General features: G+C 37.3%; 1 protein-coding gene across 4 annotated transcripts in view; it reads left to right on the forward strand.

Annotated features, from left to right (window-relative positions):
* Window positions 1-394: 394 nt before the first annotated feature.
* CEP120 (centrosomal protein 120) overlaps window positions 395-19,255 on the forward strand; it is a 41,160-nt gene continuing 22,299 nt past the window's right edge. For 2 of the 4 annotated variants that reach the window (XM_082336924.1, XM_082336927.1), the window contains exons 1-12: window positions 395-600; window positions 2,153-2,309; window positions 4,187-4,301; window positions 5,183-5,324; window positions 7,456-7,604; window positions 8,814-9,011; window positions 11,118-11,345; window positions 11,605-11,809; window positions 12,861-12,974; window positions 13,652-13,829; window positions 16,231-16,380; window positions 17,255-17,437. In XM_082336924.1, coding sequence (XP_082193050.1) covers window positions 549-600; window positions 2,153-2,309; window positions 4,187-4,301; window positions 5,183-5,324; window positions 7,456-7,604; window positions 8,814-9,011; window positions 11,118-11,345; window positions 11,605-11,809; window positions 12,861-12,974; window positions 13,652-13,829; window positions 16,231-16,380; window positions 17,255-17,437 — 1,871 coding nt within the window. In that variant the 5' untranslated portion in view covers window positions 395-548. Of the gene's footprint in view, window positions 601-2,152; window positions 2,310-2,730; window positions 3,428-4,186; window positions 4,302-5,182; window positions 5,325-7,455; window positions 7,605-8,813; window positions 9,012-11,117; window positions 11,346-11,604; window positions 11,810-12,860; window positions 12,975-13,651; window positions 13,830-16,230; window positions 16,381-17,254; window positions 17,438-19,255 lie in introns of those variants that run through there. The other 2 variants (XM_082336926.1, XM_082336925.1) reach the window with 2 other exon arrangements.

Below are 19,255 nucleotides of genomic sequence, written 5' to 3' on the forward strand. Positions count from 1 at the left end.
ATCCACACTGCGCACCACACGCGTTTGACGCTGCCCGTGCCAGAGCACCGCCAGTGCTGAGCTACCAGACCTCGCGCAACAGTTACAGCAAGAGCCACAGCAAACACCCCAGCTGCTCGGCGGCACCTCCGGCCTTTCCTGAAACTCCCCATTTTTTCCAACCCAGAAAAGGGACAGATGACGCAATGCAGCAGCAGGCAGCGTTGCGACGACCCTCGCGCCTCAACCAGCTGCAGCGGCAGCAGGTGACGGCGCCGGGAGGGCGGGGCCAGGGCGGGGGCGGGGCGGGGGGCGGGGCCGGAGTGGGGGCGGGGGCGGGGCGTCCCGCGCCGGAAGCGGCGCGCTGTGCGGCAGGCGGGGCCGCCGTTGCTAGGCGGAAGTGGGGCGGCGGGCGGCGGTTGGGGTTTAAAGGCTCCGAGGCGGTAAAAGGGCGGTGAGTGGCGGCAGGACGGGAGGGGTGGTGGGGTCTTGTTCCGTCCTCCGCTCTGCCTCGAGAGCGGCTGTGCTTACCGGCCCCCGCCCCAGCAGCCCCTGGGCGGAGCGGGGAGATGGTCTCCAGAGTCGCCGATCGGCTGCTGATCGTCGTCTCCGTCCTGGAAGGTAAGTGGTGGGGCGGGAGGGGTCGCGGCCTCCCGGCTGCTGGTCGTTGTCTTCCGTCCTGGACGGAAAATGAGGGGTGGTCACTGCCTCCGGATATGTTTTCTCTGTGGAGCGAGCAGGATAAGGCGAGCTGTATTTCATGAACTTGTTATATTAATAAAGGTGTGGAGGTAGCTATCTTAAAGCCAGGAGGGACGACCCCCAGTTTGTTTCTGTAGGTATTTACCCAAAATATTATTTAAAATGAATGACGAAAGCATCTTTCCTTCCCTGAAAAAAAAACTCTGTTTTTTTTGCATTGCAAAACTTGCCTAGCGTGTGTTGTTTAAACTCCACGCCGCTGCGTTCCCAGGGGATGCAGAGAGTCGTCTGCCACCGTTCCCTCTGAATCAGGCCTGTATGTAGGCAAAGACTGCCCTGCATCGTGTTAGTCTTCTCTTTCTCTGGCCACAGGCAACAACATCGCTAGCCCTCCCTTACGGGCTGTGGAGGCTCAGTTCTCGCTGGCTGGCCATGAAGCCTGTTCAGCTGGGTCACACTTCAGGAAAGCTTTGGACCAGAACATTGGAGTCCAGCCAATGTCTTACGATGATCAGGATCACTTCATGTGTCTGCTCCTCCTTTTTTTTTTTTTTTTTTTAAGTAGTATTCCGGGGTTTCTATCCCCTACTAGCGATCTATTGTAAGCTTTTTTTAGTGTTGATGCGAATACCTAGCTAATCCTTCTTCATCCTGTATTTCTATGGAATATACTTATTAGTGTGTAATTAGTGTATGAGTGTGGGGTTTTTTGTTTGGGCATTTTTTTTTTCTGTTTTGGGTTGCTTGGGTTTTTTTTGGCTGAATGCTTTCTCTTTGTCAGGTAAATCCTATTATTTGTCCATTTATGTAGTTTGCCAAGGTTGCTTTAAAATAAGATCCTGTCCTCCAACATGCATGTAGCCCCTCCCCATGCTGTGATACACGTAAATTTGAAAAGTGTTTTTGTCATTGAAATTATTAATCAGAATATGGGATGATGCTGAACCCAGGATAAGTCCTGTACAATTTTTGGCACTCTCCTAATCTAGTAGTGATTTTTTTGTTCAACAACAAGTAGTTGGAAAAACACCTTTCACTGCTTTCATTAGATCATGTTTTGCTGCTTTGATGTGGGACCATGATAAAATCTTCAGTAGAGGCAAAACATTTAATATCTGACTCTCAGCTGTTTATTTGATCTATTCCCAATCATAGGTTTCTCAAAATTAAATCATACTAGTTGCCTAGTTTCTTTCTCTCTTTGTTCTTTGTTACTTAATGTGACAAAGGTGTAACTGGATGCTTCACAAATAGTCTGTTTCATGTTATGTTCTTCTTTCTTACTTCTGCATAGTGTGAAGACTTTTTTTTTTAATATGAAGAACATAGCTTTAGATATGCACAGGGAAGATGATATGCGAAATATATTTTTATGTAATTGGTCTATGGCATAAATCTGAGCATAAATCTATGGTATAAATCTGAGTTCTCACTTCTTTTTTAGTGATGGCACATGGTAATTCTTTTACAGGGCGCTATTTTCCAAAACGACCCAAGTACATGCTTATAGTTGAAGCAAAGTTTGATGGTGAGCAGTTGGCTACTGATCCCGTAGAACATACCGATCAGCCAGAATTTGCTACGGAATTGGCTTGGGAACTTGATAGGAAAGCACTTCATCAGCACAGGTAATATTAGAATATTAAGTCTAATTTGGAGATAAAATTTAATTTTCTTGTCTTTACAGTTACTTAAATACAATTTTGTGTTACTGTTGTCTGAATTTTTTTTTTTAGAAACTTTCTTCTAGCGGCACACTGATCTACCATAATGTTGCCACAACAAACAAAAGTAGTATGTGGCAAGATAGGTGATGTTTAAAAGTTCTAAAGGGTATGTTTTTACACTGCTGGAAGAAACCCAAGAGCTTACTGCAAATTAATAATGCTGTAGTTCAAGCATTGGATTCAAGCTTTCTTATGTATACTGTGGCACAGAATTTACTTAACTTCAAGCCTAAAAAGCCTAAGTAAAATAATTTTGAAAATGTCAAATAGAAGATCTGAGAAATTGAATAAGATTTCCATAACTGTCATTTGTGTTTCACAGAATGTCCTGAGTTGGAAGGGATCCACAAGGGTAATCAAGTCCAACTCCTGTCCCTGCATAGGACAACCCCACAATATGTCTGAGGGTGTTGTCCAAATGCTTCTTGAATATTGTCAGGCTTGGTGGTGTGAGTACTTCCCTGGGAGCCTGTTCCAGTGCTCCACCACCCTCTGGGTGAAGAACCTTTCCCTAATGTCCAACCTAAACCTCCCCTGGCATATCTTCCTGCCGTTCCCTTGGGTCCTACCATTGGTCACCAGGGTGAAGAGATCAGCACCTGCCCATCCTCTTCCCCTTGTGAAGAAGCTGTAGACCGCGATGAGGTCTCCCTTCAGTCTGCTCTTCTCCAGGCTGAACAGACCAAGTGACTTCAGCTGCTCCTCAAACGGCTGCCCCTCTAAACCCTTCACCATCTTCATGGCTCTCCTCTAGACACTCTCTAGTAGCTTTGTATCCTTTTTGTACTGTGGGACCCAGAACTGCACACAGGACTCGAGATGAGGCCGCACCAGTGTGGAGTAGAGCAGGAGAATCAGCTCCCTCAACTGGCTAGCAATACAGGGCTCGATGCACCCCAGGACACAGTTGGCCCTCTTGGCTGCCAGGGCCCACTGTTGGCTCATGTTCAACTTGCCATCAACCAGAACCCCCAGATCCCTCTCCGCGGGGCTGCTCTCCAGCCTCTCGTTCCCAGTTTGTATGTACATCCAGGGTTGCCCTGTTGCAGGTGCAAGCTCCGGCACTTGCCCTTGTTAAACTTCATATGGTTGGTGATTGCCCAGCTCTCTAATTTGTCTAGGTCTCTCTGCAGGGCCTCTCTGCCCTCGAGAGTGTCAACAGTTCCTCCCAATTTTGTGTCATTGGCAAAGTTAGATAGTAATCCTTCAAGTCCTGCATCCAAGTTGTTTATGAAGACACTAAAGAGCACTGGCCCAGTTTTTGACTGATAGGTTATAATATTACCTCTGTATTTTCAAAGAAGTTAAAAAGGCCATATTATCTTTGATGTTTGAGAGAAAAACACCTAAATGTACCGAATGCTAGACATCTTATCTATGCCTCCATTTATTGTTAGGTGCTTTGCACAAAAATCTTTTGCATAAGTCCTATTTTTAAGATACCTTCACAAGTGAAATTCCAGTTTCATCTGAGGTGCAGTGCTTATTTCTTATACATGGATGAGATTGAATTTATTTGTCACTAACGCCTTTTTAATAGCCCTTGAGGCTCTGTGACACTTCAGTATGCTCCTCTTACAAAATTAATCTACTTGTTCGTTATCTCACTTAATGATGAATTTTTAGACATTCAATATAAACTCAGTTTCTGACCTACTAAAACTAGTTATGTAACAAATAAATTTTGTCATTAGTATGCTTGAAACTTATGAATTATTTTTGTGAACTAATTGCAGAGAACTTTTACATTTTGGATTTCAACTGAGTTATTCTTTCAGGCTGCAGCGTACACCTATCAAACTACAATGTTTTGCACTGGATCCTGTGTCTTCAGCTAAAGAGAATATAGGCTATATTGTACTTGATTTAAGGGCTGTGCAGGAAAAGAAACAGGTATGTTATGGGGTATAAAGCTTTAAAAATTTGTTTTGACAATACTGTTACAGATAGTAGGATTTGAATTAAGGCACAGGCATAACTTTCGAGTCTTGTTTTCGAGTATGACTCCCAGTTGATCACATACTTTTCTTTTTTTTTTTTTTTTGAGGAGGGACATCTTGGCTTTATATAAGAACATGGGCAAATGAAAATACTTTGTACTAATCTTGCACTTCTGAATTTGAGAATTGGAACACTGTAAGCAATACTTTTAAGCAATTCTATTATTTAATCACCTGGAAAAATTTATCAAAGCAATTGATATTGAGCAATTGAATTGAGTCTCCATCATCAAATCAAGTCTTAAGTATTTTGAATGGGCCTCTGTGGAAGATGTGTTAGGTGATCAGAAGTTCTAGCCCCTTAACACAGCATAGAGTAAACATAATTGTTTATATAAATTTAATTAATCAAAATTCTATGTTGTGCTTGATCAAAACATAACTGATATGGATCACGACAGGACCCTTGTGGCTTATTTTGACATCACACTTCTTACCGATTTGTGAACCATATAACTTATTGTGCACTTTCAGTTGAGAACTTGAAGATTCTCTTCTAATTAAAGATTTATGGCATATTTTTCTTGCTAACTTGTTTACTGTACAAATCCTTGGGGAAGAGTATGTTCAGCTAGTCTTCCAGGAATTATTCTATAGAATCTTTTAGTATAATAGTGTACTCAAAATAGACTGAATTTTTGGAAATAAAAACCAAGGTATATTTCTGTAGAAGATGAAGTAGAAATGCTAGAGCAAGTCCAATTTTTCTGTAACAATATTATTTTCCTGTTTTTTAAATGCTTTTGGGTTTTATTTTTGTTTTTAATTATGTAGGCACCAAAATGGTATCCTCTGCTTAGTAACAAATATACTAAATTTAAATCTGAAATACAAGTAGGTGTTGTGTTGGAGACTGATTCAAAACCACTGGTCGATGGCTTTAAAGCAAAGGAGGCACCCCCTAGAGAAGGGAAGGGTAAGTAACACAATATCACTCACTTTGAAATAAAAACGTTCCTGTGCCAGATGAACTTAGCACTTGTTGCAAATGTGTTGTTTTAAGTCAAGAGAATTTTAATTTCATAGCATTTCCAATGCAAATCCTTTACAGCTGATTAATGTACTTTGTGGTAATAACTTTACAAGGATGTTTTACTGTCGTAATTGTGTGGCTTTCAGATGGACGCAGTTGCAAACCAACTGATCTTTAAAATCAGAATCAGGGACTCATAGTTTACTCCTATGGGCATTTTACTCATATTTCAGGGCTTTAGAAAGTTCTGTAATGAAAGAAATAAAAAAGGAGCTTTTATTTACAGAATGCAGTTTCACTAGTTTGGGCTTGTAATGATAAAGTAGTGTAGTATTTCATTTGTTGGGTAGGCTGCTTCTCTTTTCTGATGGGTTTTTCATATAATCTAAATCATTCAGTACTTAAATCGTGTTCTATTGATAAGTTTTTGGAGTAATATCTACTTTAAATCAACTGTTGGGACTCATTCCACTTCTGGATTTGCTTGTACATTCCTATTGAGTAATTAGTGAAATGTGTCAAAAATCTATTAGAACTCAAATATTAATGCTAGCAGGTGTCTTTGTGCTGTGCCCTTCAGTCATTTTTTTAATCTGTGATTTTTTTTTTTAATTCAAGTTAGTTTAAAAACAAACCCTTAGAAACTTGATTAAAAAAGACCTCCAAAACTAAACCAGACTTACCTCCCCCACTCATTCCCCACCTCTCTACTTCATTTCTAAAAACTACACTTATGTTACAAGTAGTGGATTTTCTCCTACTTACCTTAAATACTTTGTGTTCTTGCCCTGAGGGTAACTTTTCGGAATTCTAAATTCATTATCTGCTCATGATCTGTGGCTGTGGTTTTATAAAAACAAAGTGGTCAGTGGCAATAAGTGTTTTACAAGGTTTCTGGCCCAGACTTTCATGACTTGGCTGCATTGCAAGAGTGGTTAAGGCAGTATTGAAGTTCCAGTGTTATCACTTAGCTTATGCCATCCAGGTTCACAACAAAGCACAGGGTATTTTGTTTACTGTAAAGTTTGTAAAGGAGGCAAAGAACTACTGTAAGTGATTTTGTTAATCTGCACTTCCCTTGTGATCTTTCTGCCTGCAAGCTCTCCTACCCCTCCTGACACTGGCAGAAAATACAAGAAATCCCTTCTGCCTTCACAGAGAACTGTCTTCCACTTCATGCTTTCTGTGGAATAATTAATACAAACAAGTTTGCTAGCTTTTCCCTTTCTTCTGTCATCTCAAGATTAATCAATACCATATTTAGGCAATGGAGGAAAACAAAAATGTAGATTTTCTCACTTTAAAGTTTGTTCCAAGCATTGGGTATGACAAAGCTATACTACCCAGTTCTGGTCTAGTCAGATAGTTAAGGAGGTGCTTTCCTTATGAATCATATGCTTTGATTTTTTCTTTTTTTTTTTTTTTTGCTTCACTGACCTAAGTGGTCTAAAGTTTCCAGTGTTTGAAGCGGAGCCTTTTGGTTCACAACCAAAAGTGCTATGTGATTATTACTAATTGGTGTAACCTGAGGTGCTTTGGAATGTATTGAATTACTGGCGCTATAGAGTAGAAACTAGTAAACCAGAATACAAACAGCACTGAAGACTTCAGATGAAAAATCTTCAAATGAAACATTTCAAAGGTCTGTGGAATGAGAGATCATACTTCTTTCAAGAATTGAACAGGTTGTCACATGCAGTTACTGTCTCGCATTTCCTTTAATGAGTAAAATAAAGAAACAGCATCATAGAGTCTAACCTAATGAAATAAAGTTCCAGTCACTGTAATGTTGCTCACTGTAACATTAAATAAAAATATGCAGTAGCATTCTGTCTAGCATAGTGTTCAAAATAACGTCTGTGCCCACTGAACAGAAATTAATTTCAGATTTTTTTGTAGCTATACCTAAGTATATTTAGGGACCTTTTTGTGTTGAAATGCTTTGGAATCAAGCATCAAGATCTTTATTTGTATCCACACATAGAGTAATTAAAGGTAAAATTACAATTATATATAAGATTCCTGCAGCAATTAATAAGGTCACAAGTTACTTAATTTTTTTCTTTTCTCTTAGCATCTACCTTTCTTTCTGGACTAGACCCTAAAAGTATTGTACCAGTCTTGAATGAAGAAGAGGGCTATCATCAAATTGGACCAGCAGAGTATTGTAGAGACTACTTTGTCTTGTCTGTAACCGTTGCGTTTGCCACACAGTTGGAACAGGTTTGTTTCCTTACTGTGTGTAGTTTTTAAGAAATACTATCCTACATTTGTATTTTCACCTTCCCATGCCTTATTTCTAGTTAGGGTAAGTTTCTTGCAATAAATAGCCTTGTCCCATATAGAATTAATATGTGAGTTTGAATCTTAAGACTTTATGTAGTGCTTACATGTCAGATTACAGATGAAAGATCAGAATTCTTTTGGAGCAAAAAGTAAGGTAAAAAAATTCAAGTCAAATTGCATTTACTTTAAATTATGCACTTTTATGAAATGCATGCATTTATATTACAATACAGTATAAAAAGTATGTGTATGGATAATATCAGTCTTCAATGTGGTGACCATGTGCTGAAGTTCAAACAAGATGAAATACCTTTCAGATCTGTAAGATATATGAAATAGTAAAGTTTATATGTTGCCTAAGGGAAGAACTTACGAACTTGGATGAAGTGCCATGCTAATGTGATTATTTCAGCTTCAGACCTCAGCTGCTGTGTTTATGCTCTACTGTACTACACTGATACACATTGTCTGATTTAAGAATATAAGTATGCCTAAGTTACTGTGAAAGCCATGACTCCAAGTCAGCATGATTTAATTGATCTATAACTCATAGTGTATGATAAACTCTCCTCAGTCTTGTCATCTTTTTTCAGAGAAAATAATTTTCCATGTCAGAATTATATGGCCTTGTGAAGTAAATTTACTATGATCACTCTGGGGTAGCTTGTGCCTTTTTAGGCATTGAACTCACAGTTGCAGTGGCTACAGGATGAAGTAGCTGTTTCTGGCTGTTCCAGTCTTTTATTCAATCACATAAGTTGATTATATAACTCAGCATGAAATCTGCATTGTTTATTTACACTGTAAATGTTTTGTGGAGGCACTAATTTCTGAATATTTGTGCAGTGCTTGACATGGTTGAATATATATGATGTCAGTTAGTCTTTGGTGCTGATAACTCTTAAGGTAATTCAAATGGGTCATTTTGCAAATTATTGGTGTGCTTGTAATAGGGTTTTTTTATTATTCAGTTTCAGTATTAATATAAAAGTGTTTATTTTATGTGTGTAGTGCAAGCTAGGATTTAGGTCAGCAGCTTGGTAGTTTGAGATCACTTTAAGCTCCTTAATTCCCATGGTAAGGCTTAAGGATTACTGTAACTGTACATTAATGAGAGATACATTCTTTTTTCTACATCTTTTTTAGTTGGTTCCTAGTACTATGAAGCTTCCTGAACGACAGCCTGAGTTTTTTTTCTACTACTCCTTACTGGGAAATGATGTCACAAATGAACCTTTCACTGATTTAATCAATCCAAACTTTGAGCCAGAAAGAGCTTCAGTTCGAATACGTAGTACAGCTGATGTCCTTCAAGTTTATCTTTGTGCACAATCAAAATTGCAGGTAAGCTGTTTCTTCTCAAATGTGAATGAAAATAAATAATGAAAACAAAAGAAATAGAATATGGCTCAAGCTGAAACTGGAAAGCATTTCTTTACAAAATGAGATTGTATTACAGTATTTTGACCTAAATATAAGTTGATTCTTTTGGTGATATGAGGGAATCCCTAGCAGCAAAGTTTCCCAGCTCAGATGGAGTGCAGTCTCTTTAGTGTGGTTGCTATAGTAAGCTGGGTTACATGTCATGATAAAAGGTATTGCTGAAATGTTATATGCCCAAAGAGCTAATGTGGCATTCTCAAGAGTTCTGAGCTCTGGGACCTGCTCTGCAGTCAGACCATCTGCAACCCACAGTCCTGCGTTGTGCTGCCTGTGATAACCTCACCCACACCAGCTGCTCGGGTCACTCTTGCCTAAGTTCTAAAATCGCTGTCCTCAGCACTCTTTGTGAATAATAAGGGAGGTCTGGCTTTTTTCCTACTCCTTAGCCAAATACTATTTTTAAATACACTGCAGCTGTATTTGGGCTGTTATGGGATATTGCTTATCTTTAGCTATGCCTTTAAATGGGGGACGTGCTTTAGTGATGGAGTTGGCAGTGTCAGGTTTATGATTGGACTCAATGTTCTTAAGGGTCTTTTACAACCTAAATGATTCTGTGATTCTAAATATTGGGTAGTATTGAAAGTGTTTATGGCAATCTGTGTCTGGCTCACACTTAACTCATTACAAAACGAGAGACTGCTTGAGGGTAATATAGGGTTTCTAATAACATAGCTGGTAAATAAGACGGTGTTAGCTATACAGAGTAAGTCTTGGATCTGGACCCTTTTAAGGTTATTTCTATTTACCTTATACAGACCATTCTAATTTTGTTATCTGGGTTAGTTTAAGAATGTTTTTGTTTAAGTCTTATATGGTTTTGGAATTTTTTTGTCTGAACTCTTAAATATTTTTCTAATGACAGTTTTTGAAGAAACATATGCGCTGATGTGTTTGCAATTTAATGTTAGTCTGTGGTCTTGAAATAAGGTATTTAATATAGCATATATTATATATGTACATATACAGAGAATTATGCATGTTTTCATCATGTTAAAGAATGACTTTTTGAACAAGAGTTTTCATGAGGTAAGATCCACATCTTGATTTACAGTTTTCTTTCTCTGACTTCTCACGCAGCTTCTTAGAACTTAAGATATAGGATCAGAGCACTGTATTCTGATCCTTAATATTTAGTGTATTTTTTTCCAAAAATGAAGACTTTAGTGGTAAAAGGTGCTAGCTGCCAGACTAGGGGGGGTGTGTGTGTGTATATATTGTGTATGATTGTATTTGTATGTGTGTGTATACATATATATGCACACCTAGGTATGTACATTGGCAGCTGACACCTTTTAGCATTAAAGTCTTCATTAAGTGTAATAAATATTAAGCATCAGAATACAGTGCTCTGATCTGCTAAAACAGAACTGAAGTGACTCTTATTTGGGAAACAGCAAGTTGGTATGTAAGTTTCAAAGAGTAACTTTCACTGAGAAAACTAAATTACCTTAGAGTATGTTGGTTTTTTAAGATCCTTCTTTTACTTAGGTGTATAAATATTAAGCTGTGGAAGGAAGAAAGCGTTGAGTCAAGTTTTGAAAAAGGAATAGTGATTCTTACCAGGAATTAAGAACACAGTTACTTTATTCCAAAAATCCTTGCTAGTTAAGTGGTGTCTAAGTACATGGACAAAGGCTGAGCTTGCAAATAACTTTTTTCTTTACCTTGCAATCATGCATTTTATATGCCTATACATTAAAGGGAAGATTCTGTGCTGTGTTTAGAAGCCACAGACTATTGAATTTGTCCTCCAGAAGGGATGATAAAACAGGTCCTCAGAAGGGCACTGCTGCTGTGCTGGCACTGGGCAAATCCTGCCTGCTCAATAATGAAATTTCATAGCTGTTCTTTTACTCCTCAAACCACTTGTTCTCAGTCTACAGGGACTAGAGTAGGGATGATAATTTTAATTTGTATTTATGCTACTTTTAGTAGGGGCTGAACAGACAGTTCAAGTGGAAATACACATGCCAGTTACTTTCTAGCACTTTCATATGTATACAGATCCATCTTTGCTGTGGGGACCAGTCTCTTGGAAGCACTGAAATACCCCTGTCTGGACTACTGAAGAAAGGAAATGTGGAGATTGATCATCATCCTCTGGCAATAGAAGGAGCATTTGTCCTTGTTCCACCAAATAGAGCTAAACAGAAACTGCCACAGTTGCCTTTGGATATGGCTCCTACTGTTGGGGTATCTGTAATTCTGCAAAGGGAGAGCTTGAGTGCCCAGGTATAGCTTACTTGTTTATTGTTGGTTTACATGCTGTTGCACAGTTTCATTTTTTAAAAAAAAGTTGGTATTTCTAAGTCATATTTGACAGTTAAGTATGTAAGAGAAAACCTGGAAGAATAAGTTGCTTTATATGAATAATCCTTTAATTGTTTCAGTTTTCAATGTCAGAAAAATAATCTCAAACTATAAAAATGTTGTAGACAGAATTTTTCAGTGCAAGTCATGATCAATAAGAAAACTATATCACTTCATTCAGCCTTTGATTCCCTTAAATGCTCCAACTGAACCTAAGGAGCCACAGGAGAAAGTTCTTTCACCTATTAGCGGAAAATCAGAGGGCCTGCAGCAGAGATCCCAGAATGTTCCATCGCAAGCTGACCACTCTTCTTCAACAGAAGATGAAGCAACAGAAAGTGAAGTGGAAAGTCTTAAGTTCGAAAAAGGCATGAGACTGAAGAAGGGTATGTGGTATATAATTTGGTATATAATTTTTTCCACAGTTGTCAAGTGTGGTCTTTGATAATGCGCTACTCGTTTGTGGTGATAAATTTCAGGCAAGTAAGAATTATTTACAGAAAACAAATAACAGGAGGAGAATAAATTGTAATTTGAACATAGTGGTTGTTGAAAACACTTGGAAGAGCCAGATTGGGGATTTGGTGGTGTGTAGATTACAAGTGATGTGGATGGTTATCAGCTTGAAAAATAATACCAAAAATATTTGGAATTCCCTGAATTTGAGAATGGGAATGTTCAATACAATATCCATGAAGAAACTGACTTGCGTATTGAAGAGATGAAGTGGTCTAACATTCACATTTATTAAACAGAAAGGCAGGGGAAATGTGGGATTTTTAAGGTTTCTAAGGAATTTACTATGTGGATAATAAATTGTGAAAACAACCATTCATACTGTACAGATTCCTGGACAAAACGAAGAAGCTGTGTTTTTTGTTTGTTTTAACGTTATCCTTTTGTAGGGACTTGGTAGCCCACATAGCCTTCTAAGGCTTCCCTTGTTTTGTTTTTGATTTGAGAGCTGGGTTGGGGAGAAGTCGAAGAGGAACAGAGATGAGAGAGGAAGAAATACTATAATGATATAGTAAAGCTCAGAAGAAAGAATGTTAGTTTGCCAAACATTACTGAACATGCATCTTCCTAAGAGATGATTCATGAATAAAGCTGAAAGATTGTTTTTCTAATGATATTTGTATTACTGTTCTTTTGAGATTGGTCCTAAAGACACCCAGTTCTGCAGAGGAAAATCTGTGTCCTAGGACGTGCTCTCAGGATTTGTCTGCTAATTCAGCCAAATTTTCTTTTAATCCTAACAGATCTTATCTAAGCAAGGATTAAGTCCTTTATATAGAATGTATCAGGAAAAAGTATTGTGAACCCAGCAACTAGTTTGAATCTGCAGTTCAGAAATCCAGGATTCTGGTTTTTTATTAATAGTAATAATAATTGTATAACTCTGTTTTGGTAAGACGTCATTTCACATTTGTCTTTCAGGACTGGTGGCTGAGTCTTGCCAAGAGGTTAACAAACAGTATACTGAAGAGCTTCCAGTTTTCAAATCGGAGAGCAAACCAAAGTCACCTCTATTGTCAGATCTCCAAAATTCCAGTAATGCAAAACTTAACAAATTTAGTACATTGAATGAGATTTGAATATAGTAGCAACTTAAATGCATGTTAACAGTAGGCTGTATGCAATTTTTGTTCTTTTGTGTGTGACAGCCTTGAACTTCTATTCAGCCATTTCATTGCTGATGATTTCTTACATGAGCACTGCAATTGACGTGGTGCTCTGTCTCTTTCAGTCTCAAACTGAAGAGGTTAGTTAATGCAAAGCAAACTAAGTTACTACAAATGATTTTTTGGTAAGCCCACCTCTTTTGCATGCTGTCAAGTTGGCTAGGAACAATTATGTGAGCTGTTGAAACTTAAGTCTTATAGCATCCTTCTAAAGAATTTAATATCTTAGATCTTAGTCTAAACTCTTCTTCAGTGAGATAAACTTACATAGCTTTGAAGACTAATAAAAAAGGGAAAAATATTACAGAATCTTTTAAGAAGATTTGAAGTATATTGGGTTTTTCGTGTTTTTTCTTTGGAAGCATTAACTTTTAAATAGAGTGTCTATTTTTCATAGTATTAGCTTATATTACAAGGAATTGAAATCTCTTGGGGAAGCAAGCTATCTGTACTTGCATTTAAAATGTGAGACCTATCTTTAATATATTTTATTTTGGGCAGAACAAATTATTAAAAACGCGCACAAATTCTCTTCTGTGTTTTCAGCTGATAATGGTCCAGTAGCTGCATCTCAGCCCAACCCTGTGGGTGCATCCAGTTCTTCTGAGCCTGTGTCAGCACAGAAAATTGTCATTCCAGCAGCCTCTCACCACTTTTGCTTTTCAATAGACTTACGAAGTATACGTGGTCTGGAAGTTGGTTTTCCAATAAATTGCATTTTAAGGTACAATTTATTTTTGTTGACCTTATTCTTGGTAAGAACAACATCTTTCTCTTCAATACAAAGCCTTCATAGTCTGAGTGATTGCTGGCAATACACTGCATGATGCCTTTTACCTTTACGTAGCTGACTATCAATAACAAAATACTTTGGAATGTTCATCTGGCTCATCACTGAACTTCTGAGCATTGCAGCATTAAAGATATTGTGTAATACTTCACCTGCACTGTAATTTGCATTAAATCTCACTTGAATATCTGAGCTCAGACAATACAGATCGTCATTCAGTCCTTAGAGGAAAAGGAGGATTACTGGTCTCCTTACTTTCTGGCTGCCTTTGCAGCTGATCAAAGGACTGATTTCTGTAGCTTTTGATGTCTCCACCAAGAACTCCTTGTAGTGTTTTAGTAAGAGGCAGATCACCTGGTTTGTGTGTGACAGTGAATCTAAAGGAAGCACATTCTAGTCTTAAAGTGAAGAACCGGTGTAGTAAATGCATTATCATTCTGAGAGGTTGTATCAGGGTTTTTGATAGCCTTTGCATACAGGAAGCAAACCTTAGTAGGGAGAATTAACATCTTTTGTTACATTAATTTGTGGAGTTACAAAAAAGACAAGCTTTTTGGATACATGAGATTTGTGCCTGAAGCAAAACTAGAAAACTACTAGTGCTAGTTTGGAACTATTGCTTAGAGATTAGTTTGTTACTGATGTTAACATGAAAGAAAATTACGGGAGCACTTTTAGAGAATCAGCAGATGTTAGCTGGGAGGTGAATGCTACGTTGGGGGAGTAAGAACTGAAAAGGTGAAGGACCAATTAAAAGTAAGTGTAATGAAACCAGTATGTGTATGCAGGTTGGAGTTTGGTTGTGTTTTTAACATTGCCAGTGAAGAGAGAAACTTTGTTTTATCAACTTGTTTGTTTTGTTTTAGGTTTTCCTTTAAGTTTAGGACCAAGAGTTTGTAGGTACAGGGATGAATTTGTTGCTTCTTAAAAAAAAAAAAAATTCTACTCGTTGAATATTAGTTATTGACGGCATATGTGAATTCAGTGGTTCATAGCAGTTTTTACAGTTTGCCTTCTAGTTTCTATTAGGGCTCTTTTAGTACACATGATGATGCATATCTTTAAATGGTGAAAGCATTGAATATTTGTGGCTGTGGAGGTGCAGCTGCGTTTGCTTTGCATTAGTTGTTCTGACAGAGTTTGGTTCAATATGGTTTTAACTGGTCACCAGGAAGTCTATTTATGTTAATGATTCTTGGAGTTTGAGCTTTGTCTAAACTAGGGTGAAAAGGTGGGGTTGGGATGCGGGGGGTGGAATATTTTAAAACAAAACTAATATAGATTGCATCATTAACGGTTTTCTGTATAGACTATGTTATTAAATAGTATGTAGAAAACAATGTACAAAGGATGGAATTTTGTCACACAAAAGCTTTTTCACATAATATTCCAAAAACGAATTTGCTTCAGAACAGTGACTATAAATAGATTTTTCGTTTCATGCACTTCAATTTTTACAATCAGTGATGAATACGGCAAGAAACTGAAGAGGAGCAATATCCAAACACATAAATACTAAGAAAAGTTGCAGGGTAAAAATTGCATTTTCACTGTGTATTGGGAGCTTTATTTCATTCAGGTCTAAACAAGCTCTTTAAACAGTTTTGCACAAGCAGTTGAGGTATGGAATTTTATAAGTGGCAGCATTTGATGCAGCATTTATCTTATTAGTAACTTAACTGACAGCTGGCATCATCAATCTGAGCAAAGCAAAGCTCAAGAGGTTTTTGGCCTCTGTAGTTTATCATACACAGAATTGTGCTAGTAGTTTCAAGCCACGTTGTGAATCATATTGGTAAAATGATTCGACTTTCCTTCTAGTGAATTAAATTCTGGCAATTAAAAACTAAACTCTTCAAATGTGACTGAAATTTTCAGGTGGTTCTGACACTGCGTCTATGTATACTTAGTTATCAATTATTGTGTGTTAGACCAGTCTTAGCTGTAAAGATAGTTATAAATGTTCTCAAGTAGCAATCTACATCTGAATATAATACTCCTTTCTTCTATTTCTCTGCTCATTTCATATAATGATTGCAGAATTTTAATAGAAGATTAATTCATATAGTTGTGAACATACAGGTTATTAGACCTTTTTTGTCAAAATAACAGCAAATATAAATGAAGCTGGGTCAGTGCTGAAGTAAATGAAAACATGAATATCCGAGAACTAAATTCTAGTGTTGGATGTATTTGTGCAAATTTTGCTAACTTTAATACAAGTCGTGCTTCCGTAAAAGATGTCTAAACTAGTTGTCTTATTGCAGAAGGTATAAGAAAAAAGTATCTGTTTATTAGATTATTATTTGATTGTTTTTATTATTCTTTTTATTAGGTACTCCTATCCTTTTTTTGGCAGTGCAGCACCTATTATGACAAGTCCACCTGTAGAAGTCAGAAAGAACATGGAAGTCTTTCTTCCACAGTCCTACTGTGCGTTTGACTTTGCAACTATACCTCATCAGCTTCAAGATACATTCTTCAGGTGATAACTTGAATTCTTTTTATCTTAATTACACTTTTTCTCTTTTTCATTGTAAAAGCAGTCACAAGTTCGAATTTTTTACTTAAGATCATCAGTTTGAGAATTCAGTAAAGAATCCAAGTGCTAATGCCAATGAATATTTAATACACTGCTGTTCCAGTTTCTCTATTACTTATATTTAAAGCAGGGACTCTAAAATTCTGGCTTTTATCTCTTGACTTCTTTTACAGGGATCATTGCTTACACAAACAAGTGGTGTTGCTGTAAGCTGTTAAATTAAAGGTTGATAGCATAGTTTTGTCAAAGCATTACTTCAAATGAAGTAAGTTTTTTATTTTTCTTTTTAATACATGGTGACTATCCGATATCTTTGAAAATACAGCATGTACCTAGGCGGCCGAGTACAGTGTTGAGGGCTGTGGCACAATTTTCCCAGTAGTCCCACCAGTTTTTGATAACTGATTAAGAAGTGGAATAAAGAATCATCAAAATGGTGGTATTGTGAAAGAAGAGGTGGAGGAGATGTATTTTGAGTGCCAGTGACTAAAATTTATTTATACGTATTTAACAGACCCAGATCATCTTCATTTATAAGGTTATTCAGTCAATCACTTTCACTGCAGCATTGTTCGTTCTAATAACTGGAGAAAGGAATGATAATCTGACCAAAGTGAGTAAGTGATGGAGAAGATACAAAGTCAGTCAGTCTTGTTCCTCTGAGTGAGAGGCCGTAAACCCATCTCATTGCTTGACAATTGTGACCATCAGTGGTTTGGGAAGTTACTTTTAGAACCTGAGGTCCTTTTCCCAAATGCATAGTAATGCTTCCTCTTTTGTGTTAATGCCTGACACTAAAATCACTTCTTTGTTTCAGGTTACCTCTGCTGGTTGAATTGTGGCACAAGGATAAAACAGCTAAAGACTTACTTCTAGGGATGGCGAGACTTCAGCTTTCAAATGTTTTGGCTTCAGAAAAAACGCGGTTCTTGGGTGGTAATGGTGAACAATGCTGGCGTCAGACTTGTAATGAAACAGTCAGTGTCACAGCAGCACAAGGGTAAAACTATTTTAAAAAATTATGGTAGCAAGTTTTGAAGAATTGTTTGTTTTGTATTTCCCTGAAAAAGGACAAGCTCTTCCTCTTTACCTTTTTGAATAGGTAAACAGGCTGCATGGTACTGCAATGTGGGGGTGGGAATAGGCATCCAAGAGATTAAAAGTTAAATTGCCGCAGGCATGTTCTGCAACCCCACACCACTACCAGATTCATCATAATAAACCTTTTATATAATCATGATCTTGAGTAGGTTTCACAGACAGATTAAAGAAATGAATAATTGGAAAAAATGTTATTGAGGCACTTTCCTGAGTAAGTTACTTAATTACAAAAAGCTGCTGATATTCCAGAAAATAGTTAAGACTCTTTAAGCATAGTATGCTTTTAGGTGCAACTGACTTCAGTGAAAGTTAGGAGGATGGATATATCCATATAGTGGAGAGGTTTCCTGTTAGTTCCCTGATAGTAGCAAGGGTTTGAGCTTGTGTACAGCAGAAGAACTGTTATTAGTTAATATTCTGTTTGAAGATAAATGTTCATTTATATAGAGGAGTGATGTTCTTCTTTTATGTATGTGAAGAAACTTAATTTATAGTTACGTCTGTCCTGTGTCTTTGTTGAAGATGTGAACTGTGCTAGCAATCAGTGTCTAGACCCTCATCTTTTTCTGTGTGATAATGGAGCTTGATTATGCCTTTAGAAATAAATATAATGGCTCTTAATGCTGAGGTTGATATTAAACCTCTAATCTTGCAGATAATTAAAACATGCTATATTTGACAGACAGGAAACTTCAGGTTACTGACACAAAGGCTGATATCCTCCCTCCTCCGAAATTGATAGAAAATTGATCTCTGACTTTGTTTAAACTTTTTTGTGTGAAAGGCAGCATGGCCTGATTCTGTGGAGAGTTAACTTTATGATCTCACTGTACATTAAGGTTCACACTTTCACCAATAATGTTTGATAAAATGAAACCTCGTTTTGCACAAAACTTAATAACCACTAGGTGGCATTCTCAAAATGTAATCAGGTCTGCATTTTGGTGTGCTGATACCTTTCTAGCTTTACTCTTGTTGATGTAACATTCTTTTTACTCTGATATGTTAAACTGACTTAATTACTCAGATTTCTGAGGTGCACTACCTTGAATCTTGTTTTTTTTTTTTAATCAGTGACTGGTAGAAAGTTGTAAGAATTTAATGCACTAATTTAACTTAGGTGAAGTACAAATGTTTGGTGCTTTTTTTCCCTTGCAAATAACTGTGTAGAAGATTGCACCTTTGTAAAAATATTATAACATCATCTTTTTATATTTGTTGGAAGAGAATTTCTGTGAAAACTATAGCCGTGGTTAATTCCTGCAGGCTTTTTTTTTTATTTCAAATTGCTTGATAGCTAATTCTGCAGCTTCCAGGCTTCAAGTAGTTGTGTAATTGCCTTTACATCACTGAGTAGTTATAACTGAAATTATAGTATTGTTTCTGACCAAGGACGGGTCTACACTGCAGTGTACTTTCATGTTAGACTAGTGATAACTTTCAGTAACATGATTTGTGCGTATTCCTTCTCTCAGTATCTTTCTGTGCAGAAAACCATCTTTGTTTACTACATTTTGTCTATGATTAATGAGACAGCAGAGACAAACTGTTTTACTTAAGCAGAAACTGCAACTAATTTAAAATTAGTTTATTAAAATGTCAGTTATCTAGTCATCTTTTCCCTGTACAAGAGCAGATAGATATTTAACCTGTTAGTGGATTTAAAGTTGTCAGTTCTCTGTGCTGAAGCTTCCAGAAATGTGTTTTTTAGTACTCC

This window comes from Platalea leucorodia, assembly GCF_965183815.1.
Source record: "Platalea leucorodia genome assembly, chromosome: Z".
NCBI lineage: Eukaryota > Metazoa > Chordata > Aves > Pelecaniformes > Threskiornithidae > Platalea > Platalea leucorodia.